This window comes from Aplysia californica, unplaced genomic scaffold (assembly GCF_000002075.1).
Source record: "Aplysia californica isolate F4 #8 unplaced genomic scaffold, AplCal3.0 scaffold00016, whole genome shotgun sequence".
Lineage (NCBI taxonomy): Eukaryota > Metazoa > Mollusca > Gastropoda > Aplysiida > Aplysiidae > Aplysia > Aplysia californica.
In genome coordinates, this window is record NW_004797286.1 from 1415458 (window position 1) to 1432282 (window position 16825).

The 16825-nt window shown below is 40.3% G+C and overlaps 2 protein-coding genes across 2 annotated transcripts in view; both read right to left on the bottom strand.

Moving 5' to 3' along the window:
• LOC106012541 overlaps positions 1–1590 on the bottom strand; it is a gene marked incomplete at its 3' end in the record, with an annotated part of 19015 nt that extends 17425 nt beyond the window's left edge. The window contains 1 exon segment of the mRNA XM_035971312.1: positions 1305–1590.
• Positions 1591–9720: 8130 nt separating this feature from the next.
• LOC101864665 (chitin synthase chs-2) overlaps positions 9721–16825 on the bottom strand; it is a gene marked incomplete in the record, with an annotated part of 76643 nt that continues 69538 nt past the window's right edge. Inside the window, 4 exon segments of the mRNA XM_013085801.2 lie at positions 9721–14440; positions 15169–15395; positions 15851–16051; positions 16489–16624. Coding sequence (XP_012941255.1) covers positions 12539–14440; positions 15169–15395; positions 15851–16051; positions 16489–16624 — 2466 coding nt within the window.

Sequence of the window (16825 nt, forward strand, 5' to 3'; positions counted from 1 at the left end):
GGGGGGATACCTTAGAGTAGTCAGAATGGAGATCAAACCATACAGTTGTTATTTTAAATAAACCAACAAAAGCATAGGGGCGGCTCTCTGTGTAAAAGAGAAAGGGAAAAAAAATACTGACTTAATAATAAAGACAAAATATGGTCAGATAACGCTGATCTTGTCTCTTTTCGTGTATGAAGGCTAAGGCTATCTGAACGGGAAGGCCCTTTACTTTCACCACCACACATTTAAAAGTTAGTAATGGCACTCCCTAGAATATTGCAACAATTGTCTCAAATTCAATACATGATTCGTACTTTCTGTTTCAGTATTTCTTGTAATAACTAATCCTTTCAGCAGGGTCCAATCGTAAAGTTTCCACCCCTATCTGTTAAATAATTTTCATTAATTAAATGTACCTCTTTACTTTTGCATTGTGAAAGTCCCCCGTGTGTTACAAATGTAACTTCAAGCTTACCCACTGTAGGCATTTTCAAAATTTATTGTTGTTCTTTGAAGGGGGCAGAAGTAGCAGGAGGTCGCTAAATGTTGGCGTTCTAATTTTGTCAAAACCATCCAAACTAAGCCCTCAGAAATTGTAAAATCATGCCATTTGGAAATGAATGCAGTCTACAAGCAACAAAATATCAACTCAGTAGATGGAAACGAGATAATTTTTTCCACAATTTAGTTAACAAATCAGATATCCAGAAAGTTGGAATACATGTTGGGGTGATGTTTTGTCGTTATTTCTAAAGCGTAACATTTCCCCGCTTAGCCATCGCTTCCAACTCTTTATTGGTCTATTTTTGTCCGCGTTGAGAAACAGCGACCAGAATCTTCTGAAGCTAAAGACTAAGGTTGTTTTTTTTTACAAAGACTTGAAGATATCAATGTGCTTTTTCGTTTGATCGGTTAATTGATTGTTGGGTTGAGCCAATGACCAAGGAATCGATTCAGTATCATCCCATTACTGGTGGAGGAAGAAGTTACAGCACTCCGACACACGCAACAAAAGAACAGTTAAGAACAAGGACTTATCACTGGCACTCTCTAGATAACCACCCTATTTATTTGAAGAGTTGTATTTGTTGTTATGAAGGTAGCCTATAATATTTATGCGTACCCACCCCCCCTATACAAATGGAACAAAAACAAAACAAAACAAAACAAAAAGCAAAAGCAAAAACTACACCACTCCCACTCCCTTAGACTCTACGAATAATCCCTACCCATCAAAACAAGGGATTTAAATACAAAGAGTACCAACAAACATGCAAGCCTGCCCTTGAAAAACAACAACATCCACATCACATTCTTACCATCACTGCAGTAACTCCTCTCTTATAAGTCAAGAGCATATTCTTGTAGAACCACCAAAGAAAAACACGGTAAATGATCCGATCTCTGGTTTTTCTTAGCAATTGTTTGCACTTACAGCTCTATTGTGAGGCACTTTTATTTATAAAGAAGGCTGAAGGTCTGAATATACTCTGAGAATAGCTTCTCCACTGGGTAGCACTTATTGTCTCGAGGACAGTTCCCTATATCATTTGCTCTCTTCAAGCTTCTCACGGCTGGTCAGACACAAACGAACGAGTGGACAAGTGGACAGACATATAAGTCGAGGGGGGAAGGGAGGGCTAGAACAACGGCGAAGTTCCAGACTGTTGTTCGCAAGTCGTGCGAGGCGAGGCAGATCAGAGACGTAAATGTGGGGTGCCCATTTGTCCGAACATTGATTTTTTGTGGGTGCAGAACTTAAGTAATGGCGACGGCTGTCATGGCTTGGTTTATATCACTGAACTAAAGGGAAGTTTAATTTCTTTCTTTTTTCTGACCGTGTCAAAACAGCACAAGAATCGAATAGCTCTCAAGGGGTGTTGCACATGAAGAACAATAAAATGACATGCACGAGCGAGTCGGAGTTGTTTATTTCGTTGTTGCTAAGGTCCAAGAGACTTGTCTGGCTTTTTGAGTAGTTGCACCTTTAATGGGAAGATTGTTAGATTGATGATAAATTCATTTAGAAGTGAGACAATAGTCTAACAGTGTCTTCACCAAAAAAATAGACAAGGCAGAATGTCGATCATTCGAGAAGTATTTTGACAACATCAATCTGCCAGATATGTTACCCTTTCCGATCATATTTTGTTAATTCGAATATGTATACACCCCATTTAATGCTGTACACGGTAAACGATCTTAGTGCTATATAGCTGTTGGAAGGGTCCTTTGATATTTGCATTTTTATAGCGCATGTCCATGCTCTACCGCATGCTATAATATGCGGTTTACATCTATTATTACCCCAGCAGACCACAGAACACCAAGAAACATTACCGACTTCCTTTTATAATAATCACCCATTGCAGGCAAACCTGCATGATTCTAAAGGCATTTTTATCTAATAAAAAGACAATATCTCACTGTGCCTTCAGGGGAAGCTATCCAGGTGGTAGGTAAGACACATTAAGCGTATTGATAAATTTGGGCTGGGAGGGGAGTTAGAGTCCTTGAAGCTGTTTACTTTTTTTTTTTTTTTTGGTAAGTGTTTTACGGCGCTCGCAAATGCATAAAGGTCATATGAGCGCGCGGGACACGCCTAATATGTTCAGTTGGTACGAAATTTTGAATTTTGCCCAGGTGGCTGCCGAAGCCTACTCTTATCGATTTTGGACCACCAAGGGAACTTAAACGTGTGCAACTTGCACACGGGCCCTCCGAGATTTTTCGCCCTTGTCCGAGAAGACTAGGTGTAGATCTTTCCAACCAAAAGATCAGGGGTGTGGCTGAAAGATAGCAGTAAGAAGGAGCCAAGGAGTAGCGGTAGAAAAGCTGCAGAAAGAGTCAGGATCCCAGAGGAGGGGGCAAAGGAGGTGAGGGGGCGGGGGCAGAAAGAGGAAACGGAAGCAGACGACAGAACATTGTTAGAGAGCAGGAAAGGAGGTGAAAGGAGACAATTTTAGAAAAGGAAATTTTTCGGTCGCTACCCAGATTCGAACCCGGGACCTCTGAATGAGAGGCCAACAACTTAACCTCTAGGCCACGAGAGCCCCCCAACCTGCTTACGTTTCGTGTGCATACAGAGGAGTGGGTTTGTGTTTATACCCTTGTGTTGTTGTTTTTTCCCCCATTAAAATAAACAAAAAAGGGAGAGCAACAACAACAACAACAACAACAACAACAAAAACAAAAACAACAACAACAGCAACAACAACAACAAAAACAATCCCCAAACTCCTCCCACAAAAATAAAATTCAGACCAATTTATAGCTTCTGTTCTGTTTGCTGTTTCTTAGGTTGAATTAAGAATGCTAGGTCTATCTCCTATAGTTCCTAGGCAGTTTACCTTTTTAGCTTTGTCCTGTGTCTACTTTTTCTTGTTGAATTAAGGCTTCACTGGGACCGAAGGCAGTATCTTTGGTTAGGTGGACCTGGCAATCGAGCCTGTCATGCGAGACAAGTCAATTATTTACCCGATGAAGTGCTCGATAAACTGCTTGATCGACCTTCAACGGGGTTCAGAGTTCACGTCTGGGTCATTAGGATGGAGACAGTCGGCTGTATGTATATATATATATATATATATATATATATATATATATATATATATATATATATATATATGTGTGTGTGTGTGTGTGTGTGTGTGTGTGTGTGTGTGTGTGTGTGTGTGTGTGTGTGTGTGTGTGTGTGTGTGTGTGTTTCAGTTTGCGAATTAGGGTTGGTGTTTGTGTTTGTCTAAAATTGGGGGGGGGGGGGGGGGGAGGGTGGAGGGGCTCCAAAAAAAACCCCTTTTAAAAGAATCACTCTTTTTTCAACAGAGGCTTTTAAAAAGACATTTCATATACATTATTACGATAGGGCAGGAAAGCATCATACCTCGTTTGATTTCCGAGCACTCCACGTTTCTCTTTATGAAGTTGACCGACAGCTTTGAAGACGCGTGGAACAAGGGTAGCAGCCATTCATTTCAGTAAACAAGGGTGGTGGCAGAGAAAGAGAAGGGGTGTGGTATTACTTGTTAGGGTATTTCTAACTTGTTTGAATTCAATTGTAAAAAAAACAACAACAAAAAACCAACAACAAACAAAAACATTAATGATGTGGTGGCAGCTTAACAGAAGCGTGTTACAAATTTTAAACGCTTGATTTCCCCTTCTACTAAATTTCAATCTTACTAAGCTTAGCTTCAGCCTGCTAGTAACATGTACAACTTCACCCTTTAAATATTAGATGCTTGGTTATTTGTAGGAATGAAACAACTAAGACTAAAGCGCGTGTCAGTTTTTTTCCTGTGTGGTGAAATGTCGCTCCTATTGTGGCAATGCACTTTTTGTCAATATTCTGTTTCAGCAGACCATTTATACAAACGCTAAAATCTCTAATCTTTATTCTTTGCGCCTATCCTAAAAGTGGATTATATCCGATTTTAAGCATATCTCCCCCTCCCCGCCCCCCCCCCCACACCTCACCAGAATCCAGACCTTCTCAAGACATGTAAGATCACCCCTTCAGCCCCCCCCCCCCCGCCTGTGTTGCATTTTATTTTCAATCAATAAACCTGTCATTGGACAACAAATCTTTAAAAATGAGTCCAAGTATTTCTTTAGAAAACTCATTTCCTAGTTTGCTTTGTTAAGATGATAAAGTTTCACATTATAAAAGCAGGTTAGATTAAAAACCGTACACAAAAAAGCGGCTCGATACAAACCCATAACAAAAAGCACAAAAAGGGGGACAAATAAGGGGATTTGGTAGAAAAGACAATGAAAATGTTTCAAAGGAGATTTAAAAAAAAAACAACCTCGTGTAAATGAAAGTGTTTAAACAAAAACTTTTGATAGTTAATAGTACAGTCAGTGATAATGACGCCGAGCGGCGACTGAATGGGGAAATTATATATTATATAAAATAAATAAATAAAAAGACCGCTTCCGCGGTGAGCAGATTCTTTCACCGCTCTCTTTGTACTCATCAGTAATAAAAACAACAACACACAAACAAACCAACAGCGTCATTGTATAGTGTCCAACTAACGTTTACCCTTCGGTGAGCCGATGAGCAGATTCTTTCACTGCTCTCTTTTCGTTCACAAGTAACAAAAAACGTTATTTTCACCTCTAAAACTATCTTACAAACTCTGGAATCGAACTCACGTCCTTTGCTTGTTACGGGAAGAACATTACATCACCGACACAATGTTTCCCTGCCCTGATTGCTTGTGCCATACTGTTGTCAACCCTGAAGACAGAATGTATCCGCTCTCAAATAAATCTCCTCTCAGGAAATTCTACACTCTCGACAATGATAAGAGCCACCTCTCCGAAGTTGTTTACAGGCGCTCAAGTGGAGAGTTCGGATCACCTTGTTCACACCATGTTTATTTGTCGTCGCCAAAGACTGGGAGTGTGAAGACGCAGATTTAGCGGATCTTGTAAACTCGTAAAACGTTTAAATTGCCTTGTTGAATATTGTAGGATTAAACTGACCTAACGGAGAAATCAAGGCAGGTGCTGTTACGTGTTAAGCCCTTCAGAGAGAGAGAGAGAGAGAGAGAGAGAGAGAGAGAGAGAGAGAGAGAGAGAGAGAGAGAGAGAGAGAGAGAGAGAGAGAGAGAGAGACAGAGAGAGAGAGAAAGAGAGAGAGAGAGAGAGAGAGAAAGAGAGAGAGAAAGAGAGAGAGTGTGTGTGTATGTGTGTGTGTGTGTGTGTGTGTGTGTGTGTGTGTGTGTGTGTGTGTGTGTGTGTGTGAGAGAGAGAGAGAGAGAGAGAGAGAGAGTAAAAATATGGTTTCAAGGTTTGTATGTTTCCGTTTCCGTGTCAGTGTCACACTATCTCCCCCCCCCCCCACGAAAAAACAAAACAAAACAAATACAATACAACTCTTAGTCTGTTATCGCCACCCTTTATAGCACTGGGTGTTTGTGGACTTTGATAACATTACATTAGTTGTAATGACTATGGTCCGCTTCCTTTTTTGGCATTCACATTAATCTAGACTTTGGTTTTTCCTTTTGGTGTTTACTTATCAATCGTAAACAGGATTCGATATATTTCGATGAAATAACTAAGGTGATCCATAATTAAATATTTGATCCGTATTATACCCCTGGGTCATACTTGCGAAGAAAAAAATGCAGTGACTTTCATCTCGATGATTAGCAAGTCTGTACAGCATGTAAAGAAAGGCATACAGACACCATCTTTTTTGAAATATAGAAAAGTAACACGTAGACCATTAGATAGAAAGACAATTGTGACAGCCAGACATATGCACATACACACACATACAGATATTACAGTATATACACACATGCGCACATGAATACGCACACACGCACACATGCATATTTTAGTATATATTGTGCGTGATATTTATCGGGAGATCAATGGACCTGTCTATGCAGACGTCTGTAAAAGAGATAACTAGCATAATTTATGGGTAGACATGGGCGTAGACAACAGAAACTGTATTAGAAAAAGATAGACAGACAAACACATGTACTTATTGACTTGGAAGGAATTAACAAGACAGATAGACAAAAGGACAAGTATTTTTAGAAAATATAACATTTTTGCTTACGATAGCACACTGGGTATGAACACACCACAAGCACAGCAGACAGCCGTCTCAGAGCGCTAATTCCTCACAACGGGGAATCACACACTGATATTCTATGTGCACGCAGTCGGCGACAGTATTAAATATCTTTTTCTGAAGTCTGAAGTAAACGGGTACTGCCCGTTCTACCATTCCTGCATAGAGACGACGTTCTGTATCATAAATGCAAACACGGTTCCTGCATAAAGAACGCTTTTTTTTTGTTACAGAGCTTTAGCCTATACAAAAGCATAATGGCTTCTTTTTTGCAACATAGAGTGTACACTTTTGTGATAAGACAAAATGATCAATGCTGGTCTTATCGATTTAAAGAAAATCATATCTATGAGATTACAACAAATCTTTTATACTGATACGCTTTACTGAGCAAGCTTTTCCAATATGAAAAAATCAACTTGTTTACACGAGAGTCCTATTTAGAAGACTATTCAAAGGAAACAAATGTGCGGTGTGTCTCGAGGGAGACCGAGACCTCTTCGAGTCTGCGTGGTATCACGCATTACATGATTGCCATGAAAGAGCAGTTGCTCGTTTTAAGCCCTCCTAGATGAAGGAGTATTTTTTAAGAGTTCATTAATGAGTGTGCACACGGAACGCCTTTGTCGGAGTCGAACAAACGTACGGCTGTGGAGTAAAACATTTACACTGGTCGAAATGGAATCCACGAACAGCTGAAAATTATCAATGAGCCTGTGAGCGAGTGGTCGTTGAGTACAGAAGGGACGTTTATGGATGAAGGGTAAGCCACACTGGAAAAGTTTTTGGTGTCTTTTAGGGGGTTGATATTCACCCCTCTTAGAGCGGCTGAACGTTGTGGAAAAGCAAGGTCGATTACCAGTGCTGCCCATTCTTGTCTCGTATTTGCAAAACGGCCTTTATGAAAGGTGTGGATACGAAGCAAAGCAATGAGGTTAATCTTACTAAAACCGAACAAGAAACAAAAGAGATAAGAGCAAAACAAAACAAAACAACCCCAAAACACACGCAGCTCAAAGATAACTTTTAAATTAATGAACGTTGACTACGGAATATTGTGCGTAGACTAGAGAAAGAAAATTTAACTTGTGATGCACTGCTTCAACCCCGTTTGTCTAAGATACAATCTGTAGATTGAATTATTACAAAAGTTTATGAAATATTAAGTATTGTCAAATAGCCGCGCCCTGAAAAAGGAAGTAGTACGAAATTACCACAATGATCAAAGCATAACAGAGGCCGTCTGGAAAAGAAAAGGGCGAGGTGTGCGCTATAAGATGGGCCACCTCTTCATGTGAGAAACTACCACCCCCCCCCCCCCCCAAACAAAAAAAAAAACCCCAAAAAAACAACAACAACAACAAAAAACCCATTCTTGACAGCGCCGCAGCCAACATCCATATAATATTACGCGTAGACTGGGAAGGATGTTTTTTATACAGGAGTGAAAGGAGGAGACAAGTTCAGCTTACCTCCTTCTCCCCTCACTGTGTTTCAAACGACGCCATTGCTCGGTTTTATACATCGATACGTAACATCGAGGGCACACTCTATAAGCCAACCTGCCCCCTTTTCCTAACATCTAAACGTCCCAAAGTGGAGTGCTTTATATCGATTTCCTATCGCATATCTGAAAATCAATCCTCAATAATTGCTAGTATCGATCTCTCGGGCTGTAATAATGAGCACAATTGCCCCGTCTTTGTAGAGAGGGTTGTTTTAGAGACAAAGGTTATCCGGTACGGAGTAAGTGGCAGCCATGGAGAACGGAAGAAAGTCAGAGAAGCAAATTATCATAAGTTCGATCGAGGAAAGAGTAGGAGGTATAACGTTTAAGTTTGGTTGTACTTTAACATTTGAAACTATCCAAATGTTTTAAAAGTAGTTGGTTTGTATGTATGTATGTATGTATGTATGTATGTATGTGTGTATGTATGTATGTATGTATGTGTGTGTGTGTGTGTGTGTGTGTGTGTGTGTGTGTGTGTGTGTGTGTGTGCATTTATATTTGTGCGTGTGTGTATGTCTGTGTATTTGTATGTATGCAGGCTTGTAAATGATTAAAGTAGGGACAAAGGGAGTGAGAAAGAGTGAGCAAGAGCGGCTTCGTCAAGGCCTTTTCCCTTTCTATGCAGGATGTCGCTGTGTTTCGGTTATACCCCCTTCTTCACCCCCCCTCCAGCATCTGCTGATACCAATACACCATCCAGCAATACAGTCTCCCGCTCGACTTTATCCATTTACCTTTATTTCCTTCTGTTGTGTCCCCGACCCAAGTGGCCAACTTACCGTGATGTGTTCATTTTCCAGCTAGTCACCTTTTCCCCTTTGCGTGTCGTGTGTGTTAACTAAGCACACTACCAACACAGACAGGTAATTTTGAGGAACTTCATTTCTCCAAAGAGAGAAAACAAAGACGATATGACAAGGCAAACTTCACAATTTAGATTTTTATTTATATTTATTTTTAAAAAGTATCGACAACAACAACAACAGTAACAACAACAACAACAACAACAACAACAACAACAACAACAACAACAACAACAACAACAACAACAACAACAACAACAACAATTTATATCCAATCAGTTCAAGAACTTCATATCAAGTTCCAAATTAGCCTTTCTTTTGAGCTCTCTACTAGATAAATGATGTTCAGTTGGAACACCTCTCACCCCTCTCCACGCCAACAAAACACCAGGTTAGAGGCAGCAAAAGACAGAAAATTTGGACTCTATGCTTTGTTATATAATATTTAAAAAACTGTGCTCTCATGGGTAATTCTGGGTCACTATGGAGAGCACCATTCATCCCAATACCTCATTATGGGATCAGAAGAAGGACAAAGAGGGAAAGGTTGCGCAAGAACTCAACTGTAACAGGACTGGTGTTTTGCCCTCCATCTGGGCACCTACTGTGCATGTCAGCGCAGCGAAGTTCTTTTTATAGAGCAGAGAGCAACTACGATGACAGTTCACAGTCAACGATATCATAAACTCAAGTCTGTTTTTCAACTCCAAACTTTGCTTCGCGTGGTAGATTAGTAGGTAATCAACGAATACAAAGCGGCCAGTTGGAATAAATAAATGTGTACAAAGAACATGGAAAAAATAAAAATAAAAAACAAATTGTTTAATTCAAAATACTTTTATTGTGCGTTGCATACACAGAGTAGAGGATAGTTTTGATTGTACACAGAAATAAAGACATTAGTCAGGTGTACATGAACCTGTCAGGAACCGTCCTATAAACGGAATGTCGTGTTATCATCACAAGACTTGGGGAAGTTGTTTTCCTTTGAAATAACAGTTACATAATATTATCATAGGATTTCGAAACATAGAAAGCAGCGAAACATAGATGGTATCAGACACTTATCATACGTTTGCACACCAGCCTGATTTACAGACTTGCACTCCCATTCACGGTTTCACCATTTACTGCTATACATAGCTTGCATTCACTTGTCAATCACAAAAGCAACAGAAAACATAAAAACCATTAAAGTAAAAATAAAACAATCTGTTTCTACTAAATCACAAATCAGACATACATGAATCAAATCCCCTTAAACCTAGTAACAGAAACAAATGGACTCACCAATGAGAAACGCAAGAAGAGAATTATTACTTTAAAAAGAATTTAAAAAAAGAATAGGCCTACACCAGTAGCAACAGAAGTGAAACATAAAGCTAAAACATTCTTCACAAGAAAAAAAAACAACAACAACCGTAGACGCTGTAACATGAAAAGAAAAATAATGAGATTGCCTATCAACTGTCCTTACATTCACCTGAAAAAAAAATGTCATCAAGGTAGAATTTGATAACATCATACAACACAACCACATGTTTTCCCAAAGGAATGACATATTATTCAAAATGCAAAATAAACAACAACAGAAAAAATCCTCACAACAAAACACACTACAGTATCTCTCTTTACTGTCAGATCATCAACATTCGTTCTCACCAATATTTACAATTAAAAAAGACGGGAAAACAAACCAAACAAATCACAAATGCGTAGCCATGACAAAATTAAATAGAATGGAAAAGTTAAGTACATCTGACATCAACAAAGTTGAGTGTTAATATCAAAAGATAAAACCGATAGTAAACAGTTCAATCGAGACATTTGAGAGAGGAGCACCAATGAAAAATTAGACAGAAGCGACCAAAATAGAGAGCTTCAAGTCCCTTGATACAGAGTAGAAGGGATAAGTGAGTATGTAGAACATTGATGGATAAAAAGAAAAAGTAGGATAATCTTTTACATCGATTTTTCGACACATCTTAGACAAAGATGGCGGTCGATGAAAAACTGAGTATGTAGAAGTTAGTGTATACAAATTAACGCAGAGAATATTATTTTCCTTCAACGGTTAACTTCTTTTGTAACGTCGCAACTTTGATAACAAAGCTCAACATTCAGATAGCAGATTCTTTTTTGTGCGTTGAAGTAACAAAGGGAATAAAATAAATACACATTTTCTTCATGATAGTTATATTTCTAATTCAATTTGTCAGAAGCTGCATTCCTAAAGGACCCCCAGTTCCATTATATATTGAATATCATAACTAGTAAAGCTCTCTCGTCTTTTTTGAGCGTTTATTGCGTTTGATAAATATAGTTTTGAAACCAAGCTGCTTGATAGCATTTCAAATCGAAGAACCCTCTTTTCAACGCGCAATCATTCTAATAAAACATGGCACGCTGCTGTGTCAGAAATAGAAATTCCGTTAATCCATAGAACAATCATACAAATACTACTACATGTAGTGCGAGTCTGCACCGGAAAATCACCTCTCTCTCTCTCTCTCTCTCTCTCTCTCTCTCTCTCTCTCTCTCTCTCTCTCTCTCTCTCTGTCTCTCTCTCACTGTCGCTCCCAAACACAGACATTCTAGAAATACATTTCTCATCCTCGTCTTGTCCTACATGGTTCATTCTCTCTTATCACACATTCATTGTTTCTCGTATTTCTGACAAACTGTTTACTCGTCTTACAGCTCCTTCACATAATCATCCACACTTTTTTCTTTCACACTTCAGTCTTTGCAATTTTCAATTCAAACCAGCAGTACGACATGAAATTACAAAAGTCAACAGATATTGCAGGCACAAAAACTCCAAAAGGTACGCCATAAACAAAAAAGCAAACTTTGAAGGCTTACTTTTTTGCTTTAAATTGAAGACTGTTTCTTCAACAGATGTTCACTTTTGGCAACATAGAAAAAAAATATTCATAGCATAATGGGTGTCTATCAAAGGTTCAATATTCATCAGAAACATTTTAAACAAGATATTTGGTAACCATTCCTCACAGGTTTTGTAACTTAGATCCTGCGAGAACAACACTGGATTTCAGTATCCACTTGTGGTTTAGGCAGTTAGACCAAACAGTAACAGGCGACACTAGAGACTTTTCATCCAATCTCATATTAAGTGAAATTACAACTCATTCGGTTGTTTTCTCATGTCGCGGGAGGCTTTTTTTCAGACGATTGCTGCAGAAAGAAAACTACTCAAATGAGTCAAATTAACGTTTTGCTTTGAACCTTTTTATGAATTCCCCGTACTGTCAATCGCATCGACGTTATTATTGCACCTACTTGAAATCCAGGGACCGAGAGTCCAAACCTCAGTTTTGCCCAATGGGTAAAACATGACTCAGATGGAGAATTCTTGAAATGAACAAGGGATGCAATTTATGGCAATCGTGTTTTATGAAGCTACTGGGCATCTGAGAGCAGATTACTGATGACATTTAACATCATGTTCATACTGTGGGTGCAGTTGCGATAAGTATTTTTGTTTGCCAATGTGCAGCCTTTATGGAAAAAATAAAATATCAAAATTTAAATAAAATTTCTTGAACAGGCATCTGAGCTTTTGCTTGTGCAACTGGGGGTCAAGTGAAGGCTAAATCACCCTAATTGTTTAACTGGTCATCTGTTGAAATTGTTGAATCTGGCAACGACTTCTTCCATTGATTCCCGCTTTCTAGGTCTTCTGGTCTCGCGCAGAGATCTACTGACAAAGGGGTCGAAGTCTGGGTCTGCACCAGTCTCTGCAGAATGGTTACGCAACATTCTCTTGTATCTTTTCTCGAACTGGCGCCTCAAGGTATTATTTTTATCCACCATGGTAGATTTGCTCCGGCCTAGCTTAGAGCTCTTTCCTTTCTTTTTGGGTTGCGGGGTTTTCTCATCATCGTCTCCCTTTAGGGCCTCATCAGCTGACTGTGAACCTGAAGGTTTGGGTGTCGAAGCATTATCTCCCGTGAACGCAGGGTTGTCCAGCATGAGAGAGTACGGCGACTCGCTGACCGGCTGTATGGGTACGTCACTATCCTCCATGCCAAGAGATCTGGATGACATGCAGTTTATGGACGACGAATGCATATTGCTCGGCATATTGCTCGTGGGTCTGCTTTCTGACGAGCTCATGTACTCGTAATCTGGATCTGTAAGATCCTCGTCAAAACCTGTGAGCTTTTGCATCCTCATAGCATACTCTACGATATCTCTGATCGCCTGCTTCTGGTTGAACTTCTTCTTATCCACCCTGAGCTCAGTGGATGCTAAGATATGCAGCAGAGTTCCGTATCTGTGCCTCAACATAGCAGCAAACTGCAGCAAGAGGATGAAGGCAAAGACACTCAAGAAAATCAGACCCAAAGGCTCAACAGACAGTTCACCTCCGCCGAATTTGGGAATCTTGAGACTGATCCTGTCTTTGACTCTTGTCAACATGAAGATAATTACCATCCAGAAAGCATTCATCATGAAAAAGGCAAAGGCGACGTTGTTTCTCATAGATTTCAAGTCCACGGTGATTTTAGCCTCAACTGCTTTGTCTGGGTTGATCGGGTGCAGATATTTAGCGATACATCTTTGCCAGAACTCAATCTCTCTCATGGGTAGGTACTGCACACCGCCAGTCTTCAAGCAAGAGTCGTCCAACCATTTGGGGTTAATCAGCTCATCTCTATCTTCTTCAAGGTACATCTCTTCCTCTGACAAACTCTCTGACATTGAAGAGCTGGCATCTCCATTGTCTGCTTCCTCTTCAATGTCTTTGATGTGGGACTTGGAGGATTTCTTAGAGTGCCTGGACCTGGATGACGATCTCTTTCTGTTGTGAACAAATGCTGAGGTCCCTCCTGTGGTGACAGTTCTCATCCCAGCTTCAACTTTGTCCAGCTTCTCAATGACCTGCCTAAGAATCTCTGTGTTGATATCTTGACCTCCAGATCCACAAAAACGCCTGATACTCCGGAAGAACCGCCCACAACAAGCGCTCTCTTCTTCTTGTCTGTGTATCCAAGCATAAAAACCTCCGCTGTTTTTAGGCGTCAGTCTCTGCCGTAGCTGGGCCTTTCTCTCGAGAGCAGACGTTTCTCTGGTTCCCCACGACACGACGTTCAGGTTACACATAGCGTAGATCATCAGCAACACATAAGCAGAGGGTAAGGCCAACATGTACAACGCTCCGGGTAACAGACACAAAAACTCCTGAGGATGGAAAGCGGCAGACGTGATGAAAATCGCAATCAGCATGAACAAGAAAATGGCGTTGGGACTGACAATGGAGTCCTCAGCCACCTGAACAACTGTTCCGACCACCACGGCCATCATGAGTAGTGAGTAAATCGCACTCAGCACGGCTGCTATGTTCAGTTGAGTCTCCGACTTGGTGATGAAGCACAGGATGAGGTACAGAGCGACGGGTCCAACAACCAGCATATATGACTGCCACAGACTGATGCTCAACACTGGGTTGATGGCACCAGCCATCATAAGCATGATTGTCGCCGGGCCCAGAACTGTAGAGAGCATCAGGAGACCCTGGAAGAAAATTTAAAAAAAAGAGGTAAGTAAAATTAGATCTTAATCCTTACGGGATGACCATAGTTTTTAGTAAACATTTTTATATCTTGGTCTATTTTCCACCAAGAGTTTTCCTTCTCAATGCTATCTATGTCCCCACACAGCTTATCTCCTCGTACTATTTTCTACCCTAATCTCGAGAGGATGTAGTCTGAAGGAAGGCTGACAATGTGACAAGGAGTCTAACCTACATCAGTCTTTTTGTACTGGACTAAATGTCTAGACAACAGTTGTTTGTCCATGTAAGAGAAACCAGATTAAAGTAATAGTGTTCTTATTCTGTGAAAAATCAGTTTATCAAGCCCTACGCCCTCCTTTTTACTTGCATGTTTTCTGTAATTTACTGGTATGACTTCATACTTGCGATTGCTCATGCCTTTGAATGTTCTGATACAAACAATTAAAGCAAATTTTATTGTCTAGTACACACCTGATATGTTATTTAGACCTGCAACATAACACCATTGAATAACATTACCTTTGTTAAGGAATTTTGTAAGCAGAATGGAATAGAATAGATATACTTCTTTGGATGTATAGATACAAAGAGACGCAAAAATAGACAGGCATACATTGAGAGAAAAATAGAGATGAGAGACACAGAGAGAGAGAGGGGGAAAAAGAGAAAGAAAAAGAGAGAGAGAGAGAGAGAGAGAGAGAGAGAGAGAGAGAGAGAGTAAACAAACCTGGTATGCCATGTACAGGTAAGAGATGTTATCGTTGGCTCGCACAGTTGGTCGGAAAGATTGTAGCAGGTCCATGATATTGGCCAAGGTAGAGGGAATCCAGCGACGTCTTTGGTTGAAGAACTCTTTGAAGGCTTCGGGGCAATGAGTCAAGGCGTCGGACGCAGCACAATATTCCACTTTGTATCCTTGTTGAAGAAGTAGGGTGGACAGCCAACGGTCTTCGCCTGGAGAAAGAGAGAAAGACCGACTGGTGGTTAAGACGGTGTGAGAATAAGCAAACAAGACCATTCATATTGGATCAAACATTTATACTTACACTCTACATACCTCAACATATCTACACATTCACTCCCAAACACACATAGGCATACACTGTAATCTCCAAACACAAGTAGTCTTCTACACATCAAAGTGAACAGTATCCATATTGTACATTAGTGAGTATGGTGTAAGGCATGGGCTCTCGGACTTGCACTCAAAAGACATGGGTTGACTCTTCTGAGGAGAAAATACTCCACAAAGCATCTCCATCAATCTACTCGGGTATAATCCTCACAGCTAGGATTGACCCTAACAGGCAAGACCGAAGCAGCAAGCCTCTGTAATAGATCTAAATAGCACGGAGATATAGGTAATGTAAAACTTAGAAAGTGGTCACAAGCCATTTATAGTTTCTTACCCTGATCGTACTGCAAGTAGTGTCGAGCCTCAGATGAGCGGGTAGCATAGGTCCTCATCACATTGTCGTCCATCAGAGCGGATCCACGGAACAAACTGAAACACCCGGGGCTACACAAGACACAGCCCAACATGTGCTCAGCAGCCTTCTGCAGCCAATGACCGATAGCGTACTCGAACATCTGGTACCACACCATAGGGCCTGAACGGAAACAAAAGAGAATGGTTAAAGAATGGCAAATGCAGATGGTGGTACACTGTCTGTTTTTTTATGAGTTGAATTTGTTTCGGCAAAACATTACTCGTCAATGCTCTTGCAATAAAAAAGCAAGTAGTGATTTGTACCTACCACTACAGCACATATTTACGTCCCTTTTATATCCCTAGCGTGTTCTGATTTCACAGCTTTACATCTTATTAAAATGTATTGCAAGAATTCACCCAAATCCCCATCTTTTTAACTCATTTATTTCAGGGGTGTCATGTTCAAATAAAAATGTCTTCATAGTGTAAGCAAAAGTACGCACTTTCTGTGTGAAACAACTTTCAGTTGGGTGTACACCTTGGGCCAAAATGGAAAGTGACCTATAATACAGTCAAGATATTTGATTCCATGCAACCTATAACATCCCGGCATACCTGATCCGGTTGGGTGAATTCTTCCACAAGCAGCTCCCACTTTCTTGTTCTTCCTCATTCTGTCCACCAGGAGTTGCACCGCATGAGGTTTGAAGTTCACATCTCCGTCCAAAGCCAGGATATACGTATTTTCAGCCTGGAGAACAAAAAGACAATTAATTGATGGATTCCGTTTGAAAAAAGGAGGATAAGGTGATACATGCGTTGGAGTGCACTCGCACGCATTCGCCCCTACCCACACAGATCTATCTATCTATCTACCTATCTATCTATCTATCTACCTATCTATCTATCTATCTATCTACCTATCTACCTATCTATCTATCTATCTACCTAC